The sequence below is a fragment of the Lagopus muta genome, chromosome 5 (assembly GCF_023343835.1).
Source record: "Lagopus muta isolate bLagMut1 chromosome 5, bLagMut1 primary, whole genome shotgun sequence".
NCBI classification, from domain to species: Eukaryota; Metazoa; Chordata; class Aves; order Galliformes; family Phasianidae; genus Lagopus; species Lagopus muta.
In genome coordinates, this window is record NC_064437.1 from 50,004,903 (window position 1) to 50,030,191 (window position 25,289).

General features: G+C 41.8%; 1 protein-coding gene across 1 annotated transcript in view; it reads left to right on the forward strand.

The window, feature by feature from the left end:
- The window catches only part of LOC125693686 (kinesin-like protein KIF20B), a 52,168-nt gene that overhangs the window by 16,776 nt on the left and 10,103 nt on the right, over positions 1–25,289 (forward strand). The window contains exons 2-13 of the mRNA XM_048945880.1: positions 16,555–16,636; positions 17,194–17,280; positions 17,448–17,564; positions 17,759–17,897; positions 18,894–19,078; positions 19,983–20,031; positions 20,682–20,879; positions 21,214–21,325; positions 21,802–21,873; positions 22,337–22,483; positions 23,875–24,037; positions 24,902–25,156. Coding sequence (XP_048801837.1) covers positions 16,555–16,636; positions 17,194–17,280; positions 17,448–17,564; positions 17,759–17,897; positions 18,894–19,078; positions 19,983–20,031; positions 20,682–20,879; positions 21,214–21,325; positions 21,802–21,873; positions 22,337–22,483; positions 23,875–24,037; positions 24,902–25,156 — 1,606 coding nt within the window. The remainder of the gene's footprint in view (positions 1–16,554; positions 16,637–17,193; positions 17,281–17,447; positions 17,565–17,758; positions 17,898–18,893; positions 19,079–19,982; positions 20,032–20,681; positions 20,880–21,213; positions 21,326–21,801; positions 21,874–22,336; positions 22,484–23,874; positions 24,038–24,901; positions 25,157–25,289) is intronic.

Consider the following 25,289-nt stretch of genomic DNA (forward strand, 5'->3'; position numbering starts at 1 on the left):
AAGCAGTGCAGACCAAATTAGGTGACTTATACAGACGTCACTTAGAGTCCTACGCTATCGATACTGACTTAGTCAATGTAGAGGATTCCTCAGGCTCTGAGGAAGATGAACCAGAGAGATCTCAAATTAGTTCTGCATGCCTTCAGTCACAGGCTTCTTCTATGTCAGATCTTGCACAGGACCGCTCCTTTTACCACAGTCTTGAAAGGATTTGGGAAGCATGCAAAAGTATTATTGATGTTTCCTCACAAAAAAGTCAGCGGATCGAAGCACTGCTTCAAGATGTTGAAAGCCTAAGGAAGGGACTGAAAGATGCTGAGAATTGTAATAATCGACTTGAAATGAAGCTAAGCGAGGTTACAAATCCAGGTAGTCAGAAAGAAGATCTTATGAATCAGTTACAAGAGCAAATAGAAAAGAAAACCTGGGACTTTGAAAAAAAGGCTGCGGAAGATCACAGAGTAATTGCACATTTTGAGGAGGAAGTTGCCAACTGTGAGGTAAAAATAAGAGAGCTTGAATGTCTCCTGGAAGCTTTCAGAGCAAAGGAAGGCAGCGTGACAAAACTCGAAGAGTTACTTAAGGAAAAGGAATCCGTTACTGTAAATCTAGAAACAGTTATGGCAGCTCTGCAGGAGAAGTCTGCTAATGAAGACACAAAGGTTGAAGAGCTAAATAATGAAAAAGCAAATCTGATGGAAGAAGTTGTGCAGCTGAAAAACAGCTTGGAGCGGATGAAACACTCTCTTTGGGAAAAGGAAAAGAGTGAAAAGGAGAAAATGCAAACTATAGAATCGTAAGTAACTCCTGAGATAACTTACAGCCCTTTGAGAACGAGCTAGAGTTAAAACTCGTTCTTGTGAACATCCCTTTGACTTAATGCTTTTGCATGTTTATCAGTAGCCAAGCAACTACTTTAGGATGCTTTGGTATGCTACTTGAGTTCAAAGGGAAACCAGGAGCGTGCAAGGAAGCAAAGAATAACTTGGGGATTTCTGGTGGTTTTGTTGTACATCCCTCAGAACAGAATCTGAAGTATTTGTAGCTTCAGAATCTGATTATGAGAGGCAAGCTGAAATTTGAAAGTAATTGTTTAAATCTTGCCACTGGTCTAGATAGATCTAAGATTCTATTTACAAGTAGAAACCAGCAGGCAGGGCCTGAATTAAGCCACAAATGCTGTTTCCATGAGATGCGTACAGTAATGTTCTTTGTCTCTTTATTTTTAACATAAGGCTTAAAAAGGCTGTTGCTGAGAGCTCTGTCCTTGTGCGGAATTTGAAAAAAGATTTGCAGAGGAAAGAAGAAGAGTATGCAGACTTAAAAGGCAAACTTTCCGATGCCAAGAAACAAATTCTGCAAATACAAAGCGAGGTTTGTAGTCAAGTTTCTTCTAGAAGATTGTGCTTGGCTTTCTGTTGTTAGAACTTGTTTGCTCAAACCTTACCTACAAAGCTTAAAAATGTGTCACGCTGGTGGGGCAAGCAGCAACGCTTAGTGAATGTTGCCATTGAAGCTGTAGAGGAGACCAGAAGTCAAGACATGGTTTCATAAAGATAATGAACAGAGGAAAGTAAACTTTGTTGGTCGTCTTGAATAATGTTTGTGAAAAGAATGGCTAATCGGCTTCTGGAGGGGGACTTGTGGTGATCTCTGTAGCAACAGTAGCCTTGCCTCTGGTATTTGTGTCAACTCCAAAACCTCAAACCTGACTCTTGTGGAAAGTGCTGATAACTGGGAAGAAAAATGGTATTTACCTGACGAGAAATAGACTGATTTCTAGAGGCTCTTTAATACAAGACATACATATTTTTTTCTTTATTCTGATCTTCAGTGATGTTACTGGTTAAGATTTAGTTATTAAGCAGGAAGATATCTCGCAACCTATTTTACTGGATTTTTTTTTATATTTTAATGAATGATGCAAGTTTTCCAAGCAACAGGAAAAAGTTTACAGAAATTGGGGTAAAATGAAAGTAGCCAACTGAAATTAGTGATAGACCATGAAAGGTGTTCAAATAATTTGTCATTGCAGAGCGCTGGCAGATTGCTTTAAATACAATAAGCTGCATAGTAAATACATGTTTAATAGCTGTATATAACCTGATTCTGATGAGTGACATCTCTGTATGTCAGTTGAAATGTCTTGCCTCAAACCCTTCTTATCAGCTTGAATGCTTATTTATACTTTATGAAAAAATGACTGATTGTAGGCTGTCTTAAAAATTCTGCTTGTTTCTACTGTGTATGCTTTTCTCTCAATGTGAAATATAGGAGCTGTTGAATAACGAGAAGTTGGAAGAAGTCTCCAGTCAATATAAGAAAATATGTGAAGGTTAGCCATTATTTTTCCCTCTCTCTATGTCTCTGTGTAATATCCATGTCAATGTTGTCACATTGCTGATGGCTTTGGTGAGTCTTAAACTCTTATGTTTTTAAAATGATAGATTTGCAGTGCTTTTTAAAAAGTCTGCTGCTCATGTGCTGTTTTAGTTGACCTTCTGAAGTAAACTCAACCTCTGAAATGTCAAGTTCTGCAATAACAGATTCTGTAGGCTGTAGGATGATCTTAGAGCAGTTGAACTACAGTCATTTTCTCATGTAATAAACTCCATATTCTGATTGTCCCTAGCACTAGAATTCTCACCTAAAACAAGTTGGTGAGAGTCACTTAAGAACTCTGTATGTATCTGTATGTGAATATTTCAATAGAGATGCTCTATTTCTTTTGGTCATGGGGGAACCTCGACTTGAAAACTCCTTGGGAGAGAATAACAAGAACTAATAGGGAGTTCATCTGTAAATTTTCAAACCTCCAGATCTGTGTGCAAAAGAAAAAATAATTGGACTTATGAGGATGACATTAGAAGAACAAGAAGAGACTCAGCTTGAACACGGCCAAGCGCTTGAAGCTCAATTAGAAGAGAAGGAAAGATTAGCTTCAGGTAATCTTTCAGTGGAAAGGGAGCAGTGATGCATAAGTGCTTTAGATGTATTGTGATAGCCACTTCCATTTTCATTTGGCTTGGGCATTTATGTTCCATAGTAAACAACAAATTTCTGGTTGTTAAAAGCTTCTGTTATTTCTCTGTTCTACAGCAGGCAAAACCTAAGTGGCTTTAGTAAAAAGTCATTAATGTGGTGTTTCAAATACACATTTGAAACCATAAGGTGTCTAACCTCTTTCTGTGTATTGAGTAGAACTGGAGACGTGGAAGCGTAGATGCAGAGAACTGCAGAACCAGAGCAATAGTGACCAGCAGCAAAAGGACAGGGAAAGGGAAGAGGCAAACGTGAATGAAAACCATACAGAATTAATAAAGCTGCAAAAAGAGCTGAAGGTAACTTCACTTTAAAGTTGTAACTTCAACTTAGGAGACTACTTATAACATGATAAAGTAAACTGTTACATTGATGAAGAAAACTTCCTGTACAACCTGCAGTGCAGTGTGCAATAAGGACGAGGTACAGCTAGGAATATTAACTCAAAGCAAATTATAACTTAACATACATTTGTCCAACCTTTTTTCTATTAGTTGCTTGGGCAATTTGTATAAGCTATCCAAATCAGCACCTAACTTTATCGCCAGGAAGCCTTTTTTTGTTGTGCTGAGGGTCTAATTTTAATTGCCTTGGTTAAAAGAATTTTTTTTTTCAAGTAGTTTCTCAGATGCTCTATGCTATATGTGAGTGTGTCTGACAGTAAGGTTGATTGCGATAGAAAAGGAGATAAAGTTGTTGTGGATTGGAGTAACGTTCTTGAGTACACATGGACTATTCCTACAGCGTAAATTGTGTTACGTTTCTGTGTCTTTCAACCCCAAAGGAGGTGCAAGTTTTCTACATCTCCTGCAAGGCAGCATAAAATATTAGACACCTTTAAGTTAAAATAGTTTTTCATACAGCGACCTTTGGTGTAAGTTCTATAGTGCTTGTGAGAAAATTCATATAGAGAATTTAGAATTTAGAGAATTAGAGAAGTTCTATGGAGTCCCTTTGGTCTGATGAAGAAATACTGAAAATTATTTTTTTTAAATGGAAAAGAACTGATGAGTATGCAGTACATGCACTGGGAACATTCTGTAGTAAAAACTGCTAATGTTTCTGTGATCTTGTAGAAACAAGTCTATTTAATGACGTCCTGGCTTTTAAGACTTTTATTCCTTAATCACTTCGTTTTTCATTTCTGATTCCTTTGAAATAGACAAGTGAGGCCAAGTATCAAACTGATAGAAAGAAGTGGCTGGAGGAAAAAGAAGGACTCCTGAATCAGGTAAAAGAAGCTGAGAATCTTCGCAACAGAGAAATGAAGAAGTTTGCTGAGGACCGACAACGGCACGGAAAGCAACAAGCAGAAATTGTAAGTGACGAGGTCTTGGCAGAGTCATCCAGAAGACTCTATGAGTTGTGCTTTTTTGAGAATGTTTGGATATCTCCTTCTGTGGGATGGGAGCTGTGCTCATAACAAAACTTCCCCTACAACTGCTGATAATTCTCACAGTACAGAGGTCTTCGTGAACAAATAAAAACTCTTTTTATTCTTGTATCTTGAGAGAAAGGCTGAAGCACAAGAGGAGAAGAAAAGAAAAGAATTCAATATATATTGTATTACATCTTCCCAGGCAATTAGGTGACTACTGCACTTGTAGCAGTGACCATACAAAACCATGAAATGTTACTGTTCTTGATTAGCTTACTGCCTTAGCCTGCAATTCTGAAACGGTTGCTACTAAGGAACTGCAGTGCTGCTTGTGTGTGTTAGCTCCTTTTGCCAATCCTGCAACTCAGCAATTTGTACGGTGTTTATTAGGATAATGAAACTGTGATAGAAGAGGTAAGAAAAGAACTGGCTGACAAAGATGACTTTATAAAGGAATTAAAACAACGCATTAACCACAATTGTCCCCAGGCTTTATAACATCTGACTTGGTCTCTTTTGGAGGTAGAGTACTGAATGAGGCTGTTGGAGAGACCCAGTAGGGTGAATCTGAAGATTACACGATGAATGGATGTTACTACCTTCACAGACTTGTGCTGTGTTTCAACTTACTTGTTCATGTGGTGTCTGAGCTTGAGATTCTACACTGGAACTTTAGAAAACTCAAAATATTTTGGAGGTGTGCTGCACAGCTTGATCTTTACTGATTTTAAATGTTTACAGGCTGTGAAAAAAGAAAGCAAAACTGAAAACGGAGATGAAGAAAGTATTCCAGGAAGACGTGAAGCTAAAGGGAATTATTCATCAACTCGACGTCCTAGCATTGTCACTTCATTAAATGAATCTGAGGTTAGTATGCAACTTCAAATCTGAAAATGTTGTAGTTGTACTGATCTTGATAAGGAATGAGTAGGAAAAGGTCTCGAGTTCTCTACACAATTCTCAAGCTTTGTTTATCCCTTTCAAGGTGATCAGATCATCTGTTTTCATAGCCTTTGGTAGGAATAAAAGCTGTTGAAACCATTGTGTGATGAATTCCTCTTATTTGCTGTTGAAAACTTTCCTCTCATTGATGCTTATGACGTGGCTCATGATTAAATGAGTCACCTGGAAAGCAATTTACAGAGCCACTGAAATGAGCACAGCAAATTGAACTTGTTTTCTTCCCCTGCAGGATTTCTAACTTTGCTAGCTTTCGTAAAGTAGCAGTTCTATGCATTTATGGCAGCAGTAGCAGCCATCTGCCATTTCCTGATGTCCCCAGCAGCCCGTCTTCCATGTTCTGTTCAACATCTGAACTTGCTTTTGATATGCTAGCTACTAGCTGAATTCCTGCCATAGAGAAGGAGGAGTCCAGGTGATCACAGCTCTGACTCTGTTGTTCCTGCCGAGAAAAACAGGGTTGGGTGGATCTCTGCAACTCTAGTGTAGAAGAGGAAGGGCAAACTGCCTAAAACTAAGCTGGACGATAATAAGGCACTTGAGTCAAAAGCTTCTGTTCCTGCCCAGTTCTGCAGCAGCAGAGTTGACATGAAGAAAATCATGTCAGTTAATTGTAGAAAGAGAATGGTTGTCTGTGCCCTTGAGAAAAATGACCTGTAAAGCATCAGGCTCAATGTAACATGGAAAACTTTTTCTGTTACCTTAGATTGGAAACAATAATTTTAATTGTAACAGGTTCTGGGAAAGAAGGGCTAAACTCTGCTGTAACTGAAATAGACTTCTTCTTCGGTTAGAAGTGTTCTGTAAGCTAACAGCTGGGATACTGCGTGTTTGCATATCCTTTTCCAGATGCATGATAGTTTTTTAACCTCATGGCTTCCCTAACACTTGCACTTAAAATTTCTCTGTGCTATCAGGAGCATTTGGAAACTGACCTCCACTCTTCTGAAGCATCCACAGAAAATGGAAAAACTGGTTGTTTCTCAAAACCAGAGGTGGAAATTCAACTGTCACCTCTGCAACCTGATAAGATGGAGATAAAGCAGCGCGACAGCATGTTACCTGCAAGGGTGAAAATGCCTAGGACAAGAAAGAAGAGAAAAAGTGATGACATGGATGAGGTATGACCTACACCAAGCAGAAAATGAAATATCTGATGCCTTTCTACCGTTCCTCGTTTAAGCTTTAAAAAATGCTACTTCTATCTCAGGAAAGTGGTTGAAGCATTTAATTGATGAACCTTGGTGTGGAGAGTCCAAGCTTTAATGAAACTAAACTAGTAGCCAAGCTGGGTGATAATGATTTAAGAGAAGGGAAAGAATTTATCTCAACTCCCTTGTGAATTTTCTTTGAAAATCCGTAGACATCAGTCAGCTTTTTAGACTTCTTATACATTTGCTTTCTATTTTGTGTGAAATATCTGAGTGTTTCCTCTGACTTGTCAACATGCAGTTTTGCTTCTTATGAGTCTTGGGGAGAAAAAAGTCCGCTCCGTATGGGGATGGCATCGCATCACAGGATGTCTAATACTGATATCTTAATAATGCTACCAACCCGTTTGTGCACTTGAATGTTTATTTAGTATTTGATTCACATTGGAATTGTTACTACTTGCAAATACCTCCCTATTACTGAATGCAATAGCATTGAAAGTGTTTGCTTTTGTGATCTACCTAATGAAAAGTGAATCTTTCTAAACGATTTGTGGCTAAAACTTGTCTTATTTTCCCAGGATTTTGTGATAAGTGAGAACTCGAAAAATGCAAAGTCTGCCATGGCTTGTAATTCACCCTCTACAAGTGACGAGAAAATGGTTGGTTTTTGTTCTAGTTTGGAAGCTAATTTGGGACTTTCTGTCATAGTGTGGCCATTTGAAGGGAGTAAACATTCTTATGCAGCAGTGTCTTATCCTTATTTGTGTAGCTGAATGGGAATCTTAAACTCTTATGACCTCCTCCTATTAAATCCCATAAGCTTACCATAGAGCAAGTTGGTCTGTCCCAAGAGTGTATAATGGCTGGGCTGTAGTGTGGAATGATTTGGTGGAAAGCATATCGCAGACTGAATAGCTGGGAGGAGAAGTCTGAGCGTATTATCATGGGCTTTTGTAAGTGAAGCCCTTGTACTAAGCTGAGATTCATGTGATTTGTATGCATGGGAATGATTAAAAAGAGAGGTTTTAATGTCTTAGGAGTATCCTTGGCATGGTTAGAGTGTGAAGAGTAGGTTTTTCCCAATCTGTTGTCTTCTGTTTTGTATGTTTGTTTATTTTTTTATAATTAGAACTGCTTATGTAAGAAACATCTCCACAGCTTGGGATTTACTATTAAAGAAACTACTGCTTCTTTAACAAATGTTAAGAAACTTATGCCTTGGAATTGCTGAGACTTTGACAACTCCCTAAAGGGTATAAAACTGTCTACGTTACTTGCAGTTGTAATATCATTAGCATAATAAACAGAGGTGTCAGTAGCAAAGCTCAAAATGTCGGCTTAAGATAACACTGACCTAAAATAAAGCTTAAACACTGCTCTTATTTCTTGTTCACGTGTCTGTTAAACAGAAATCCAGAAAAGAGTACTTCCTTAGAAAGCGAGTATGTACTTCCGGTAGAAGATTGACTAGCAGGAGTGATGGAACTCTACAAAAAGTTGGAGATTTTCTTCAAAGTACTCCTTCTATTATTCACTCTAAAGGTTGGTGTAGAATAAGTAAGATTTATTCCACCTTCTGTAGGCACTGCAGAATGGCTTGTTTCTGCTGTAGGCTATGAATGTATATATTCTTAGAGAACTTGTCTGCCATGGTAAGTTGCTCTTCAACTTATGAAATAAATGCATTTATTCATCTCTTCCGAGATTCACCACTACTTGAATGAAAATCTGCGAGTATGCAGAGGAAGTTGACTCCACCTTGTGCTTCTGTCAGCACAAAAGTGAGGCCTGTTGTTTAGCTCCTGCCGAAGTTCCTCACTTCCAGCGACTTCTGAGTCATGTTTGTTCTTCATACCCTTGATGGACCATTGCAATTTCTGAATATTTTAATTTAAACTTGATGTATCACTTATAAACCAAGTTTATAATGAAGCTTTTGGCATTTGTTGATATAAAGACTCACAAAATCCCTAAGTTGGTTAGTTTATGAATCAAAACAAATTCCTTCTAGCCAAGAAGCTGATGGCAGCAGTAAGCTCCCCAAAATCTCCTGAACCAGAAAGTCTTGGAAAGCTGGGGATGAAGCCAAAAAGATCCCAAAGGAAGCTGTATTCAACTGACATTTCCTGCCCTCTAGACATACCTGCTTCTTGGGTGAGCGATTATACATTACTGTTCTGTCCAATGTAATGCATTTCTGTAGTCTTGTCTCAACATAAACTACTCAGGAGTCCAACAAACTTGAAGATTTCACCCATTTGCAGGAGGAGGTTGAAAGTGCTGAGCTATTTCTTTGTTTGACCTAGTCATTCTTGTTGGTCTTCCTCCTGCAGTTTTATTTTATTTTCTCTTTGAAGATCTCTGTATTTGGCTGCTGGCTTACAGCAGCCTATGTAGGGAATGTAGCAATCATGGAGACGTCTTCCAATTTGGAATCATAGACACTTACAGTGTGTTGGGTTGGGATTTTTCTACTACAGTTCTGCTTTTCTAAAGCACAACTTAAACAGCTCTTTAGGTATGCTGAAACTGCGTTGTCCTGCCTAAGCCACCTTGTCAAGGATCTGAAGTGCCAGGACTTGATGCACCATTTCAGAAAGCAATTTTGTGACTCTGCCAGCAGCTATGGTGCTGAGAGTTCTTGCTCTGTTGGAGCCGCATCCTCTAATTATGTTAGAGTCCTTTTTCTGTTCAATATAGTGTTCATTTGCTCACACTGTAACATCCCACTGAATTTTCTGTTGATTTGATGGATGGGGGGGGGCAAACCAAAATGGTTTTTGTTAGAGCATGAAGGAAACGAGACAATTTTTTCTCTCACTGTACTTCTGAGAGCATGGAACTGAACAGAGAAGTGAATTGCTGGGCAAGTCATAGCTACAGGGATTTAGGTTAGAAATGTTTTCTGAACACCCCATGTTTCACAAAACGTGCATTAGAATGCTCATTCGAAAATAAGCATTTTAATGTGAATGCTGCCTTCAGGTTTTCTTTGGGTGTGGGTATTTTTTAAAATAAACAGCATTTTGTACATCTGTCTTATTTGTTCCTTCTGATTAAGCTGCATCAAAACAATCTCTGTATCCTATAGATTTCTGTATCCTGTAGAATTCTGATTAAAAGATAATAAGCAAATGCCATTCTGAAATCCATTTAGGGGAAGAAGTATGTTTGCATGGGTCATTGTCAGTCTTGTGTAAAAAGATGAGTAACTTTTGAAATATTTTCTTCAGGTTTCTGTGGAACAGAACAAGAAGGAAAGCGACCATGTAATCATCAAGTGACGACTACATCCAAAAAACGCTAAATAACCTTGAAGAAGCATGTTTGTTCCACTTAGTCACGACTTAGTTCTATTATATTGTTATTGTTATAACTGGTTGTTATTGAACGTTAACAGTTGCTTAGTTGTGCTCTTAGGTTTGTCTATAGTATAGTATATATAGGTGTATTGTGTCTTTCTGACGTTTCAAACTGACTCTTGAAGTTGAAATAAATACCAGTTTTCTTGAATTATGTGTTTGGCTTTTGTTTGTTTGTTTGTTAGGGTTCTTTTTTTTTTTTTTTTTTTTTCTTTTTTATTTTCTTTTGCTTCTTTTGTTTTTTGTTTGTTTTGCCTCCCCTGTATAGGAATGGTGTCTTTAGAAATGTTTGTTATTTACCCATTGTGCAGTAGTAATAACATACTTGTTCAGGATGGCCTGAATTGCTTTTCTCAGGTGACTGGTGTGCTTAGCGGAACTTTGCGGGAGAGGAATGGGATCAGCGCATGATAATGCTTGATTTTTGAATCTTTTTAAAGAATTTTCTTTGGAGAGAAGATAGTGCCAGTTCCTCAATGTGGAAGACAGGCGCCATCTTCTTTCTCACCTCTTCATTCAAATACAACAGAGAATAAGCTGCCCGTCTCTCAAATTTGGCTTTCCTTCCTAAGTAGAGAATCTATCTGAAAGTAGAGAATCTGTCGTGAAATCTTGTTTAATGTTTTCATAGGTAGTTTTACGCTTTGAGGTCCTTTGTCCTTCTGTCTGGATCTTCTGTTTTCTCCCACCTGTGCTTTGGTTATCTGTCTAGACTGACCTTTTTCAGGGCTAGAGTTGAGCTCTTTCAGGACTTGAGAAGAGTGCATCGCTGATGACTCTTAGCTAGGTGGTAGGTGAGCGTTTCTGCCTTTTATGCAAGTGTCATAGCTGGAGGCATAATAAATAACAAAGTGAAAGTCATGGCACAGTCTTAAACAGTGGGCCGTACTTAGCGTATTGCTTCTTTGCCTTTCTCAGAGTTCTGTCTGCTTTGTTCCACGCTCAGCACAAGTTCAACCAGCTGCTCATCTTGCCCCCCATCTTGTTCTTCTGTACAGTTCAAGTTAATTTTAGAGCCCATCAATACATGCCTGTTGAGCAGGACTGTTCCTCCCGTTGCGCAACCTTGCTCTTGCCTGCAGAGAGATTCACGGTCCATCACGCTGCTTTGAATGACGGCTTGATTGCTTGTCATTAAATCACCAAATAAGCTTTGAAACCAAGAAAAATCTACAAGGTAAGTGCAGGATAGGAAGCACGTTGAATTCCTTGTGGTATGATTTCTTTGTTGATTTGATTGTTCTTTTCCCCACCAAATGTAAAATGTCGTAGTTTCCAATATTTTCTTCCAGCTCTTGCAGGTAAAAATGTTGCACGTGGAACAGCTGTGACAGTGGGTTTTCCTTGTTGGGTTTTTGCTCCTTTCCATGAAAGGAGAACCGAATATTTTGGGGAGTCTTCTTTGTGATAGGACAGCTTTAAGTAGGCATGCTAATACCTGAGCTTCTTGGGGCTCGACTTGTGCTGTGACTGAAGAAAAGTCGAGCTATGAACAAGAAGTGCGTATGTGGGTGAGCACGTGCGTCTGCATGCGTGTAGGCCAGCCGGCGCGGCGCCCGCACGATGGCGCTGCGGCCCTTCTGATCCCGAGTCAGCAGCCCTCCCTCTGCCAGCGGCGGGGAGCAGAAGTGCTTTGCTCCTTTCCGACGCGCCCGAATCTCGGCGCGCTTGGCCGAGCTTCGTGGAGCTGTGCTGCTGCTAGTGGAGCTCCTTCAGCTCCTGCATTTCCCTGTCGCCTGTAGGGAGCGTCTGTACTGCAGCACATTCCATGTCTCTCCCCTCTGTCACTTCTGGAGTTACCTTTTGCACACTCGCCCTGCTGAAGAGATGTACTGCCTATACAGTGTTGTTTCAGAACGGTGCCCAGCACTTCATGGGCTTCTGTGCCATTTCCTGTACCTGGAAAGGATTGAAAAGTACATTGCCAGCTCATCTGAACCGCTTGGGGGCAAAGGTTGGGCTGCCCTCTGCGCGCTGGCACCTAGTGCCTGCATTGCTTGAAGGTTTTCCAGTTTTCTCATGAACATCTAGTGTTGTTCCTCAGTACATCTGTACCAGTCGCTAAGGCATCCTCTTGAAAGCTCTCTGAAGAGTGGAATTATTACCAAAAAGTGTATATTTGCCGAATATTTACTTTACTTCTTTTTAGTCTTTAATACTTCTGTTTAAATTACTTTACTACTTTTTAATCTTTACTTCCGTCTTCAGTGGAAAGGCTCTCTCTCAGGTTTTCCATACCCTGGAGGTTAGTGAGAGGGTCTGGGGAATGGGAGACTTCCCTTAGTCAGGGAAGAGGTGATCCGTAAGTGCCTAGGCAGTACTAAGGTCCACAAGTCCATGGGACCTGATGGGGTGCATCCACGTGTGCTGAGGGAGCTGGCAGAGGTCATTGCCGAACCTCCCTCCATCATCTTTGAGGGGTCTTGGATAATGAGGGAGGTCATGAAGACTGAAGGATAGCCAGTGTCACTCCAGTCTTCAAAAAGGGCAAGAAGGAAGACCCAGGTAATTATAGGCCTGTCAGCCTCCCCTCTGTCCCTGGAAAGGTGATGGTACAGCTTGTGCTGGATGCCATCTCCAGACAACTGGGAGAAAAGGAGGTTATCAGGAGTAGTCAGCATGGGTTCACCAAGGGGAGGTCTTACTCGACCAACCTGATGGCCTTCTATGATGTTGTGACATGCTGGGTGGATGGGGGGAGAGCGTAGATGTAGTCTACCTTGATTTTAGAAAGGCATTTGATACTGTCTCCCACGTCATCCTTATAACAAAGCTGAGGAAGTGTGGGATAGATGAGTGGACAGTGAGGTGGGTTGAGAACTGGCTGACTGGCAGAGCACAGAGGGTTGTCGTTGGTGGTGCAGAGTCTGCCTGGAGACCTGTAACCAGTGGTGTCCCCCAGGGGTCTGTGCTGGGTCCGGTCTTGTTCAACATCTTCATCAATGACCTTGATGGGGGGATAGTGGCCACCCTCAGCAAGTTTGCTGATGATACAAAGTTGGGAGGATTGGCTGACACGCCTGAAGGCTGGGCTGCCATTCAGCGAGACCTGGACAGGCTGGAGAGCTGGGCAGTAAGAAACCAGATGAGGTTCAACAAAAGCAAGTGTAGGGTCGTGCACCTAGGGAGGAATAATTGCATGCACCAGTACAGGCTGGGGGATGAGCTGCTGGAGAGGAGCTCTGCAGAGAGGGACCTGGGCGTCCTGATGGACAACATGTTGGCCATGAGACAGCAGTCGAGGGAGGTGATCCTCCCCCTCTACTCTGCCCTGGTAAGGCCTCATCTGCAGTACTGCGTGCAGTTCTGGGCTCCCCAGTACAAAGAAGACAGGGACCTCTTGGAAAGAGTCCAGCGGAGGGCCACAAAAATGGTGAAGGGCCTGGAGCATCTCCCCTATGAAGAAAGGCTGCGGGAACTGGGTCTGTTTAGCCTTGAGAAAAGACGAGTGAGAGGGGATGGAATCCAGGTTAATAAATACCTGAGATGTGGGGGCCATAGTGGTGAGGCCTGTCTCTTTTTAGTGGTACGTGGAGACAGGACAAAGGGAAACGGACATAAGCTGCAGCAGAGGAAGTTCCTCACGAATGTGCGCAAGAACTTCTTTACGGTGAGGGTGATGGAGCACTGGAACAGGCTGCCCAGGGGGGTTGTGGAGTCTCCTTCTCTGGAGATATTCAAGACTTGCCTGGACGCCTACCTGTGCGACCTGGTGTAGGTATTAGGCAGAAAAGAGATCCTCTGTAGTTTAAGATCAAGTATGGGAGATCACCTTTGCTAAGGAAGAGTTTGTTTTTGAAGTTGCTGAATTTAACATTCATAGATCCCCCTATTAAGTTCGTCTCTAGTTTTTCCCAGAAACATTGATGTGAAACAAAAATGTGATTCTACTCTGGGAGCTTAGAATGCATGTCTAGTAAATGCTACAATCTCCTTTTATTTCTGAGTGCTCTACGGGAATGAGATTTCTCCTTTTGAGAAACGGAGTTTGGATGTTTTATGGTACAAAAATTCCAAATTGCACCTTTCCTGCTGGATGCTGAAGACTTGTTGCGCTCTGCGATTTATTGTTGAAAGAAGGTGTCATTGTTTCCGGTGGGATGGAATTGTGTTGCTTCACAATGTCTAGTGACTATGCTATGTTTTGGCTCTATGAGGAAAACAGTGTTGATAACACATTGATGTTTCTAGTTGTTGCTGAGCTGCGCTGCACAGAGCTGAGGACCCCTCAGTCTGTCCCACTGTGCTACTGATGAGGAGCAAGAAAAGGAGCTGAGAGGCACAGGGTGCCCAAGGAGCTGGCCAAGGCGATATTCCTTGCAGAAGGAGAGTTTGCAAAGGAGGAGGAGTTAATCTCTGGCTCTCTCTTCAAGTGCTTGGAGACTTGCCGGGCACCTGTTGGTGGGTGGTGAGCGATTAACTGCTTGTGCATCGCTTGTTACGTACATATGTATGTATGTCATAATTATTTTCCTGTTCCTTTTCTCCATCTTCGTACATAGTTTTATTTTGACCCATGAGTTCTACTTTTTTTTTTTTTTAAATTCTCTCCCCCATCCCATTTGAACAACATTTCCAACTGCTTGAAGTGTGTTCTGTTTAAGTCTTTTTCATTGTAAAAGTGATGTCTTGGTGTCACTGCATGCCAGATGGGGAAGAATGAAAATACTGGGGAAAAAAGTGGAAAAGGACAGGTGTACTATCTATTAAGGTGAAGTATTGTACCTCATGAGCAGGTACAGCTCAGAGACCTCATTGAACGTGGGTAATTTTGACCATATCTGGGGAAAGCTGTTCAGTAATGCTTTCATGTGCCTGTGGTTAACCAAGAAAGATGTAGGTGTTCTTCTCTGCTACTGTTTGAAGCGTTCTAGCCTGGAGTACACATTTCAGAGTCTTCTCTATCCCTTAAGTCCCAACTACAGCTAGAACAGGTAATATTGAGGCAGAGGAGGCCTCTGCAGCGGGGTGCTGTGAAATCCTGGGCACCCTGTACCACGAAACGGCAGGATAAGGGTCGCCGGGTCCCCGGAGGGGGGGGGAACTGGCAGAGGGGCTGCCCCTGCCACCCCAGGCTGCCCCTCGAGGCGCAGCAGGCGCATGCAGGCCTGCCTTCTGCTTCTCAAGCGAGAAATCACAACGCGAGAGCAGGATCCTGCTAAATGCCGCTTTGCGAGCAGCCATCGCTGCACGTGAGTGAGGCGGCGATTATGAGACGTGCGGCCCCTTTGGCGGCGTCGGCGGTTTGCGGTTGCCTAGCGACCTGCGGGAGCGACCGTGCTCGGCGGGGGTCCGTTTGTTTCCCGTAAGACGGCGTTTGCTGAAGCTCGGGCGGTATTTCAGGGCGGGCTTTCCCCTGTTTTGAACAGCTGCCCGTCGTGCTTGCAAGCTGTAGGGAGAGGGAAGGGAACGCCTGGCCCGTTCCCTTCAGCGTGACTTCAGGCGATGTCTGCCTAGCCCTGTCCGACTCGGTAGCTGCGTTTTGCTGGTCGGGTAGGAGGGCTGAGCTGTGTGTTGCTCCATCCCGGCTTTTTGTGCTGCTCGCGCAGATCAAAAACGTGACTGCTGTCAGCGAGCGAAGGGCCGTGGCCCTGCGCTGGTCCCATCGGCCGCTTTAACCGCTGAAGTTTATCAAAGGTTTCCTATTCCCTATTAGCACTTACGGACACTGTATGTGCGCTGCTGGAGCTTGGCGTGAGGGTGTAGGGTTGTAAGGCGGCTGAATCGCTGTCCAAGCTGTAGGAAGCCGGGCAGCACCAAGTGTTAGAGTGCTTTTTGCTGTGATAGATGAGTGATATCCTGACAAGCTATTTCAGAGGGCAAATATAAACTGCAAAGATGGCACCTGTAGTATCAGAGGAAGAAGTAGCAGGAGAATGAAGTGTGGGCAAAATACGCGGGTATTTGTATGTCAGATGTGCATCTTAAGGGCTATTTGGGTGTCCTGTCACGCTGAATCAATTACGCTTTCCTTTTCTGTAGCAGATCACTGCTGAGACTGAGATGCACTGAAGGAGTTAAATTGCGGATTTAAAAGCCAACAGTTGTACTCTGGCATGAGGTTTTCTGATGTTTAGTATCCTCTTAATACCAAAGCTACCTGTTAGACTTCACAGTGCCTCTGAGTCCTGCCTTGTGTAAAACTGCATCGGGTTATCCTTTTTCATACCAACGATTGATTAGGTTCCACAGGGATAAGCCATTGCAATGTTCTATTGTGATAAGCTTTTATTCCAAAAGGAGACTCGAACTGCAAAATGAGATGACGGGAAAGGTTATGTGGAGCGGGCCTGCTTTTACTAAATGGTATCTGTGACTATTTCCATCAGCCATCATGGCTCTAGCAAGGCTGTGCTACATGCAAAAGGCTTTTTCCCGATGGGCGGTTGTGGTGTGATTTAGTCTGACAGGCCGCTCGGCACCACAGGGTTTGCTCCTTGTAGGGAGATGGAGGGGAGAATAGGAAAAAGGTTACACTTGTGGGTTTGAAATAAAGAAAGTTGAGTAGAACAGAAAAGGAAGACGAAGCAAGAGTCAGTCCACACACACAAAGCAAACTGCAGATATCACTTAGTCTCATATTTCCTAACTGAGCTTAGGAAATCTGCATCGTGCGTTGAAAGAGCAAAGAATAATTTCTTTTTGTATCATCTTGCAGAATGGAAACAAATTCAGACAAAGATAAACTTTCCAGACCATCCTATGTTGCCAGCATGGAGCTATGTGAAAGACCAGGACTGGTAAGCATGGAAGATATTAAAACACATCTCTCAGATGAGTTTAGTTTGGTTTCTTCCAGCTCAGACATGAGCCGGGTAAGAAAGCTTCAATATTAAAATTAATTGGATCTTGTAAAAGAAACTTCATTCTTTTCTTGGTAAGAAGAATAAGCATCTTAAAGAGGAGATTACAGTCATCTCTTCTGTGCCTTTAGACTGTGCGTAGACTAGACCAAGATGTGTGGTGTTGCTTTGATACCTTGTGAGGTGCCCCAGTCTCAGTGGGTGAAGCTGACGTCACTTCAGAGAAGCAGAGTGATGGAAGACTTGTGCTTATAGTTGGCCTGAATGCAGTACATGAGTGTACTGCAGTATTATTTGTTTTGAAACTCTAGGCTCTCACAAGGAAGTTTAGCAGGGGCCAAAGCACTTGTGAAAACAGAGGGAAATATTCGTGCTTCCCGTGTCATCAAATGAGTCTGTTACAACAGGCTGATGACAAGAATGCTGTGTAAATGTGCTAATCATCAAAGAGAGGATCTAGTCAGATTTGTAACTTCCAGCTCTTTCAATTTTAGAGGTCTAGTTTGGAGCCTAGGGGACACATACAAGTTTGCCTGCGCATTAAGCCCTTCACAGCACTGGAAAGAGCAAATGGATCTCAGGTAGGACATTTACTTAATCTTAACACTAAAAACAAACAAACAAAAAAAGCAAACTACCAAACAAAAGAAAACAAACAACCCTTAATGTATACTTGTTTTCTTTTCCCCTTATGATGATCTTTTAAAAGACTTTTGATGCCTGCGTTACCTGTGCTTCCTTTTAATAGGGGTGTGTTTCACTTGAGGACTCAACAAGCGTTATACTGAAACCCCCTAAGAGCTCCTGGAGTCGACCGACTGACAAAACTGCAGGACAGGCGATACAGAAATTCAGCTTTTCACGAGTAAATGAATTTTCTTTAAATGCCTCTAAGTTATGTGTGGAAGATGTTGCTTGTCTTCTGTTACTTAACATAAAACAAACAAGCTTCTCTTAAGAATTCTCTGTATGATTATAAGCGTGTATCTGACTCCTACAAGTATGTAAGGATTGCTTAAACAATCTAAAGAGATTAACCAGCTTCTTGGTAACGTTCAGGTGTTTGGACCTGAAACAACTCAAGAAGAATTCTTTGAAGGTACAGTGAAGCAGCCAGTGCTAGACTTCCTAGAAGGATGTAATCGCCTTGTTTTTACGTATGGCGTTAGAAATGCTGGGAAAACCTACACATTCCAAGGTAAAGAGTAGAAAATTTTTTTCCTTGAATTAGTTTCTTTAAGCAGGATTTACTTCTAGAAGAGAGAGATGTTTTGATTTCTTACCTAGTGACTCAGCAGGCTTTGTACATTGCCTTCTATTGAATATTAGTAGCCTTGAAAAGTCTTCTTCCATGACATATATTACTACAGTGACAACTGTAGTCACTACCCGAATTTGCGTATACGTGCAGTGATAGTCCTTTGTAAGCCAGCAGGAATTTCAGAGAGATGTGCATGACTTCCTTGTCCAAGTACTCCAAATCTCAGGGTGAAGAGAAAGCTGTGAAAACAAACGATCAGTCTGTGAGAAGGGTGCAAATCAGCAACTTTGGTTTTGGTTCCTACAATAACATTATGCATCTTAGATGCTGTTTTTTATTTGAAGAAAGTATGTCTGAGTTTGTTGGTTTTATCGTAGGCAGAGATTAAACATTTTGAAACGTTTGAGCAGGCTATTTCCATCGTTTTTCAAGTTTCTGGGTTTAGTAATAACAATGTCATAGAAGCTTGTCTTTTTTGAGCTCTAAGAAAAGGCAGTGGGGAAAGAAGTTGAGTTCCTTGAGCAATAGTTACAAGGCTCCCAGGTATTGGTTAGTAAGGTTGTTGGGATGAATACAGTGGTGTTACAGAGACATCTCTCTGGTTGTATGTCAGGATTATTTCAGAGAGGGGAGGAAGCCTGGAAAACAGTTGAAAGCTTGCATATTTGTTAAATGTGGGATTTTGCTGTGTTTTCTTTTCCCCCTTCTCTTATGGCTAAGCTGATGCAGAACATCCTGGCTGTTTTCAAGTGATGCCCTGTAATGTCTAAGGAATGGGTTGTGTTTCACTAGTAACACTGCAAACGCTGCTTCAGACTGTAACTGGCCTCTAAACTCTTTGTGCGTGCCTTGAGATTCAAATCAGTTATCTTCGTCTTCGTTTACTTTGTACGTTGCTCATGATAATTACTGGGGCCTTTCTTTTGCTTACAGGGACAGAAGATGATGTTGGTATTTTGCCAAGGACGATGGATATGTTGTTTAAAACTATTGGAGGAAGGCTGTACACAAAAATGGATCTGAAACCTATTCGGTGGCGAGATTACCTAAAACTGACCAAAGACCAAGTGAGAGAAGAAGCTGCTCTTAAAAATTCCTTGCTTCGTCTGACAAAAGAGGTAGGAGACTATTTCATAAAGAAACGATGAGTACATGCGTCTTGAGAGAGCTCAGTGTGATCCTGTGCATTGTGTGATGAAAGAGGCTTGTGTGTTCTCACGTAGTTGTTTATTCATCTTTCTGTTCCTGTCGAAAAAGAATGAAGCATCTTCTTAGTGGCATGCCACACCATAGTGGGGTATTTCAGTTGTGGAGTTAGATTGATCTTATTGAGGAGTTAGTTAAGTGTGCGTCAAAGGCAGGTGGCAGTCAGACTCTTTCTGAGTAACTTTGAGAGCTCAGGCACGTGTTAAGTCTGGCTGCAATGATCTGTAAGTATGGCGGGGGGAAACAACACCTGTCTTCTACATGTGCATGAACCAAAGCTGTGTAAAACTGTTCCAGGTTTAGTGAGGATGTGGAAAGAAAGTGCAGTGAACAGCTGTATGCTGATCTTAACTCTCTAATGGAGTAGGATGAGATGTGATCATGTGCTAGAGGTGCCTCCTCTGGTTTCAAGAGCCATGTTTGTAGGTGGAACACTTGACCTGATAAACTGAGTAGGTGCAAGCATTATTCTTTCCAGTTTGGGATTCTCCTCCAATTTTTCTTTTTTCCCCCTGTATCGGCGAGCTGTAGTATGTTATAGTAGAGGAATTGTCAGGAACGAGTAGTAAGGTAAAAACAAGACTTAAAGCAGGAGTGTATGAGTGCACTGAACAAATTGTAATGTACTGCCAGGATTTTGGTGTTGGCATATTGAAACTATGCTGTACTGCTTTCTGGGAGGGCCATATAGCTGTATTTAAAAACAAAACAAAAAAAAACAAAACAAAACAAAAAAAAACAACGAAACAGGCAACAGGTGGTGTGTTGGTGCTGTACTTCAGTAATAAATCCAGAAGTCTCTCTTTTCTTTTGCAGGTAGACCATCGCAATAGCCCTAACGGCAAAGCACCGGCTGATTCTAAGGGTATGTTTTCTATTAAACAATACAGAAGCTTTTCTAACTGCTAAGTTCAAGAACTGGTTCCTTGCTAATGTTAGTAATAAAGGGATTATTTGGCTTTTATTTGTGATGGATTGGAATAATGGGCAGGACATCTGGGCAGAAAACAGAAGGGATGAAGTGGTTAGGAGACTACTTGGACGTCTAGCATAACCTGGTGTTAAGCACGAGGTGTAAGTAAAACGAAGAGAAAGAGAATGGCTTGTGATAAGATTCCTAGTGATATTCTGTCAGGCTTTTAGGGCATTTAAGAACTGCCTAAATAGTAAGTTTCCCTAAAAAGTCAGAGCGAGGCGTTTCTACCAGTTCAAGTCTCTATATTGTAAAGCCGTTGAAGAGCTCAGAATATTTCTAACCCAACTAGACGCGTTAGATTAGGTTTTGGAAGTGAAAAAGCAAGCTCTCAAGTAGATGTGTCTTTGCGAAGGTGTAGGGCAAGCATATGACTTCCAGATGCTCTGTGTGTGTATGGGAGGAGGGGGATGTCCGTGGTTTTTGCCTGGGAAAAGTTTTCTTTAATTAACAAGGCTGCTGTAATCTTAGTCGTTACTTATTTTTAAATGCAATTAGTTTTGCTGTCTCTAGATTGACTTGTAATATTTTCTACTTTGCAGGTGTAGGAAATCTCTCAAAAGGATCAGAACAATCTAGCAGATTATCTCTAGATAATTTCTCAAAGTTCTCTGTTTGGGTTTCATTTTTTGAGATTTACAATGAACGTTTTTATGATTTACTGGCTCCTATGTCAGATGACAAGAAAAAAAAGACACTTGGCCTTTCTCCAGACAACAAGGGATATTCTTACGTGAAAGGTAACTGGAGTGCTTTGCAAATCACCAAGCTTGTCATGGAAAAGTGCTATTTCTGTAATAACGTTTCTTCTGAGATAGAAAACTCTTAAATGTGTTCAGTTTAGCTCTAGAAATGTCTGCTTGAATGCAGAGGCATACTGTATCTTGTCCTTTTCCATGGGAGGAAGAATCTTAGTCTTATCTCTCGTCAGCTTATTGTGTGTCTGAAGCAGACTTAATACAATATTTTCTTGTGTTGCCTAAATGTATTATTCTTTGTTTGTATACCTCATTTCTTGTTCACTTTTCCTTTTGCTAATGAAGCTCCCAAAGTCACTTTTCCTTCTTTTGAAAGGTCTGCAGTGGGTTCAGGTCTCTGATTGTGAAGAAGCTTTTAGACTTTTTAAACTGGGCCAGAAACACCGGAGTTTTGCAAGCACAAAGCTGAATGCTTGCTCCAGCCGAAGGTGGGAGACTTTGTCTGAGGTTGGGTATAAGATGGTGTGGGGAAGAGGGATAAGTGAAAATACTGCCTGTGGCTTTTGTAGGGCAGAAGGCTTTAAAAAGGCTTGATATTGAGTGTTCCATTGGATATCCTGTAACTGCATGTGATTCTAGTGCTTGAAGCAAGATGGATTAGTCCTTCAAGCAGATAAGCGTGTACAAAAGCCAATTGTTTCATCAAAAACTCTCAGCAGAATAACTAAGCCTTCTTCCGTCTAAGTACTGGTGGTTTGGGAGAGGGAAGAAAAGCAAAACAAGCTGAGAAAAAAGTCTCTTTAAAAGGCTTACTGCATCCAGTAGAATTATGAAGTTAATTGAATCTCAAGTAGATCCAGCAGCGTTTTGACTAGATGTTGTAGATTTGTAAAAATATATATGTATTTCTGACTATTGGTCTTGCTTCATTTCTCCTTACTGGTTTTTAAATGTCTCCTTTTAGCCACAGTATATTTACCATCAAGTTACTAAAAATTGAAGACCTTGAAATGCCACGAGTGACACGAGTCAATGAGTAAGTTCAGAGCAAAGGTCCCTTGTTCTTTTGGGGTGAAATTGTCAGTTGTTTTCAGTGTTGGTGTATTGATACTAGGCTACGTACTCAGTGTTCCCTGATGGAGCCTCGTGTATGAGTGGTGGTTCCCCATTTCCTATCGTCATACGGTACTAAACCATCCAGTTGCAGTGCTGTTCTGCATCTTGTGCCCTCTGTTCAGCACAGTGTTCCTCTATCCTGCTCCACTTGACTTCTGAACTAACGTTAAGTCCTCAGAAAGAAGCGCATGGCAGAAAAATGGAAGCTTTGTTGAAGAAGCATTTGGCAGGAAGTAGCGTGCAGCTTTGCTAGGAAAGCAACATTAAAAAGCATGGGAGGGTTCAAGAAATTCTTCCTTTGGGAGGAGTGGTTGTGTTAGAAATGAAAATAATCAGGGCACGTTCCGAGGCAAGAAAACTTAATTTTCCTTATCTGCCTTCAGGTTCTCCCTGTGTGATCTTGCTGGTTCAGAAAGGTATACCAAGACGCGCAACGAAGGTGATAGGCTGAAAGAGAGTGGAAATATCAATACGTCTCTCCTGACTCTAAGCAAGTGTATTAGTGCACTCAGGATCAGTCAGCAGTCAAAGTAAGTCCTTGTACAAACTGGAAACCAGGTGTGGATTTCAGGTATTGCGTGCAACGTTTAAGCTATTGTCTAAAATGCAGAGTACAAAACTAAGGCATGAGTGAAAAGTATACGCAGACTTCTGCAGTTGTGTGAAGCCTTGTTGATCTAACAAAGTGGTCCATAAACTTGTCTGCTTTGTTTATTTTTGACTTCTGATTTTTTTAAGTAAACCTTTGAGTTCTGAATCTTTGAACATGTTATCGTGGACTTAAGCAACTTAACATTGTTTCTTCTGGCCTTGCCTTCTCAAAGAAATCCTGGGATAAGATAGACAATTTCTCTTCACTATTTTCTCCACAATAATGCAGACAGAAGAGAAGCCTACGTGCTATTTTTGCCTGTGGTTGGGCTCTAAGTGAGTGCAGGCAGAACTTTCTGTATTTTAAAAGGATGTAGTATTTATTTACAGTCACAGCTGGATGCAACCGCTCAGGAGCAGCTTTCTCTGTAGATTCTCATTTCAAGATGTCTTTCTCCCACACAGATTGAGTGTGCTCTGTGCTTGGGAAATGCCATTGTGTGCTTTAAGAAATTCTCTTGTTTGCTAACACTCTGCCTGGTAGCCTACTCAAATTCTGTTGTGCTTTAAAGAAGATGAAAATAGGCCTAGCTAGAGGTTTACTCTCTCGTCGGTCCTTCCTTTCTAGGTAAGAAGGGTGCCTTTAAAGTTAGCAGCTTCTTGAAGAGCTGTGATGTATTCAGAACTGTTTTATGTTCTGGTCCTGATCACTTGACATCTTAACAACTCAGAAGAAATGTGCTGAAGCTTAATCACTTATCATATTGATAGATGACTTTGATAGTCATTTTCTTAACACGACTCTTGTTTAGCTCTCCTGCAGTAGAGCTGCTTATGGGTCGTGTGTGTGTTGTGACAGCAGTGTAACTATCTGAAGCTTTCTTGCACTATTTGCAGAATTCAGTAGCTGTCAAGAGTGCAGTGGGCAACCTCACCAGGGAGGTGAGGTTTTCTTACAAGTAGAAACTGTTTTCTGAGAAGTAGATAGGCCATTTTTGCAAAGATGGTAAGGGAAAGAGAAAGGAGAGAGAGAATTGAAGGTAATGTGAGGCCGTGTGACCTAACAGAGGCCAAATGTTGAACGTACTTTTTGTTTTAAATATTCTCGTGTGATGTCCAAGAAGATAAAGGCTGCGTAGTAGCTGGAACAACCACACAACCTGTCTGCAGACTAGCAAAAAGCGATAGCATTAAAAACAGCCCACAACCCAAACTGATGTAAGGACTACTGCCGCTATTAATATGCTGTCTTCCACTTGGATAGCTCGTACACTGAACTGAAGGTGTTAACTTGTGGTAATGGGCTTTGCTGTGGTTTTTGTCTCCAAAGGGTGCAGCAGCACATACCGTTTCGGGAGAGTAAGTTGACGCACTTTCTTCAGGGATTCTTCAGTGGAAAAGGGAAGATACACATGTTAGTAAACATCAGCCAGTGTGCTTCAGCCTATGATGAAACGTTCAATGTGCTGAGGTTCTCAGCTCTTGCACAAAAAGTGAGTGTGCTGTAGTCTCTCCTGGGGTTGTTGTGCTTCTTTGGGGTGTGAGGGCGGAAGCCCTTCTCTTCTGAGAATCTTATTCCTAAAAGGTATTCAGCCTAACAAGAAGCAACTTGTTATATCGGGAGGAAATTCTCCACTATTGACTTAATTTTCCTCTCTTCCCAAAATATGATCCCACCCAGGAAAGCAAATCCAGCTAGCCCATACGTGTTGTAATTTTGACTCTTGTTCAGGTCAAGCCCTGACAATATAAATGGAGCAGCAAAGAGTTTGAAAGGCTGTGTTATGGCCGTAAGAGGCTTCAGTGGGGAAGAAGCGGAGGTTAGTCAGAATGGGTAGGAATGAGTGTCATGATATAAGGCTGAAGAAGTTAAAGTGTCCGATCAGTGCTGCAGGCTTGATGGAAGTGTTTGAAGCGTTGGCAGTTTGTTGTCTGAAGCGTGATTGGTGGATGTGTGCCCTCGGATTGTGGCCGTATCTAAGGAGGTTAAGTGGGAAAGTAGAAGGAGCAGCCTATGAGGGTGATGTGGTTGTGCAAGACAAAGACCTGAAAAGATGATGTCCAGTTGCACTGAGTGCAACTGGAAACTGAAAGCAAAAGCAGAAACCTGTGGCTTCGTGAAGTGGCAGTTCTTGCACGTTGTTTGGCTAGTGATAGTCTTGAGACTAAGGGGAGGTTTGGAGTCAGCAGTAACTCCTTTCTACTTTCTTGAAAACTAGTTGAAGTAGTGATCAAACAAAGGCTATAGGCCAAGGGAGTAGTAAGCTCTGGAGAGGAAATGACAGCAGGTCCCTCTTGGAAGTTCTAGTCAAGGTTGAAGGAATACTGATGGCTTTGTTCTTTTATTTCCTGGGCAGGTTATAGTAACGGATGCATCTGTTCCTCCTCGTGATGAGTCATTTGGCCAGAACTCAGCCAGTGGGTCATCAACGCCTTGTTGCTCTAAAATGACCGTCCCAAGGAGAAGCACTGGATTTCTGTGGGACCGGACCCTAGAAGATGGAGTGGAAGATGATGACTATGAGATGGAGCAAGAACATAAGAAGTCAGGAGAAGAAACAGTGCTGAAATATGAAGAAAATAAAGTCCTGGTAGGGAAAGAAGAATATTCAGTAAGTGCCCGGACTGCTTTAAGAGTTAGTGCATTCCTGAGGCTTGTAACAACATCCTTCTTTTCTTCCATCTCCCTCCTCTTCGTGCTGAGCACCCTTTCTGTCCCTAAATTCAATGTTAAGAACTAAGTGG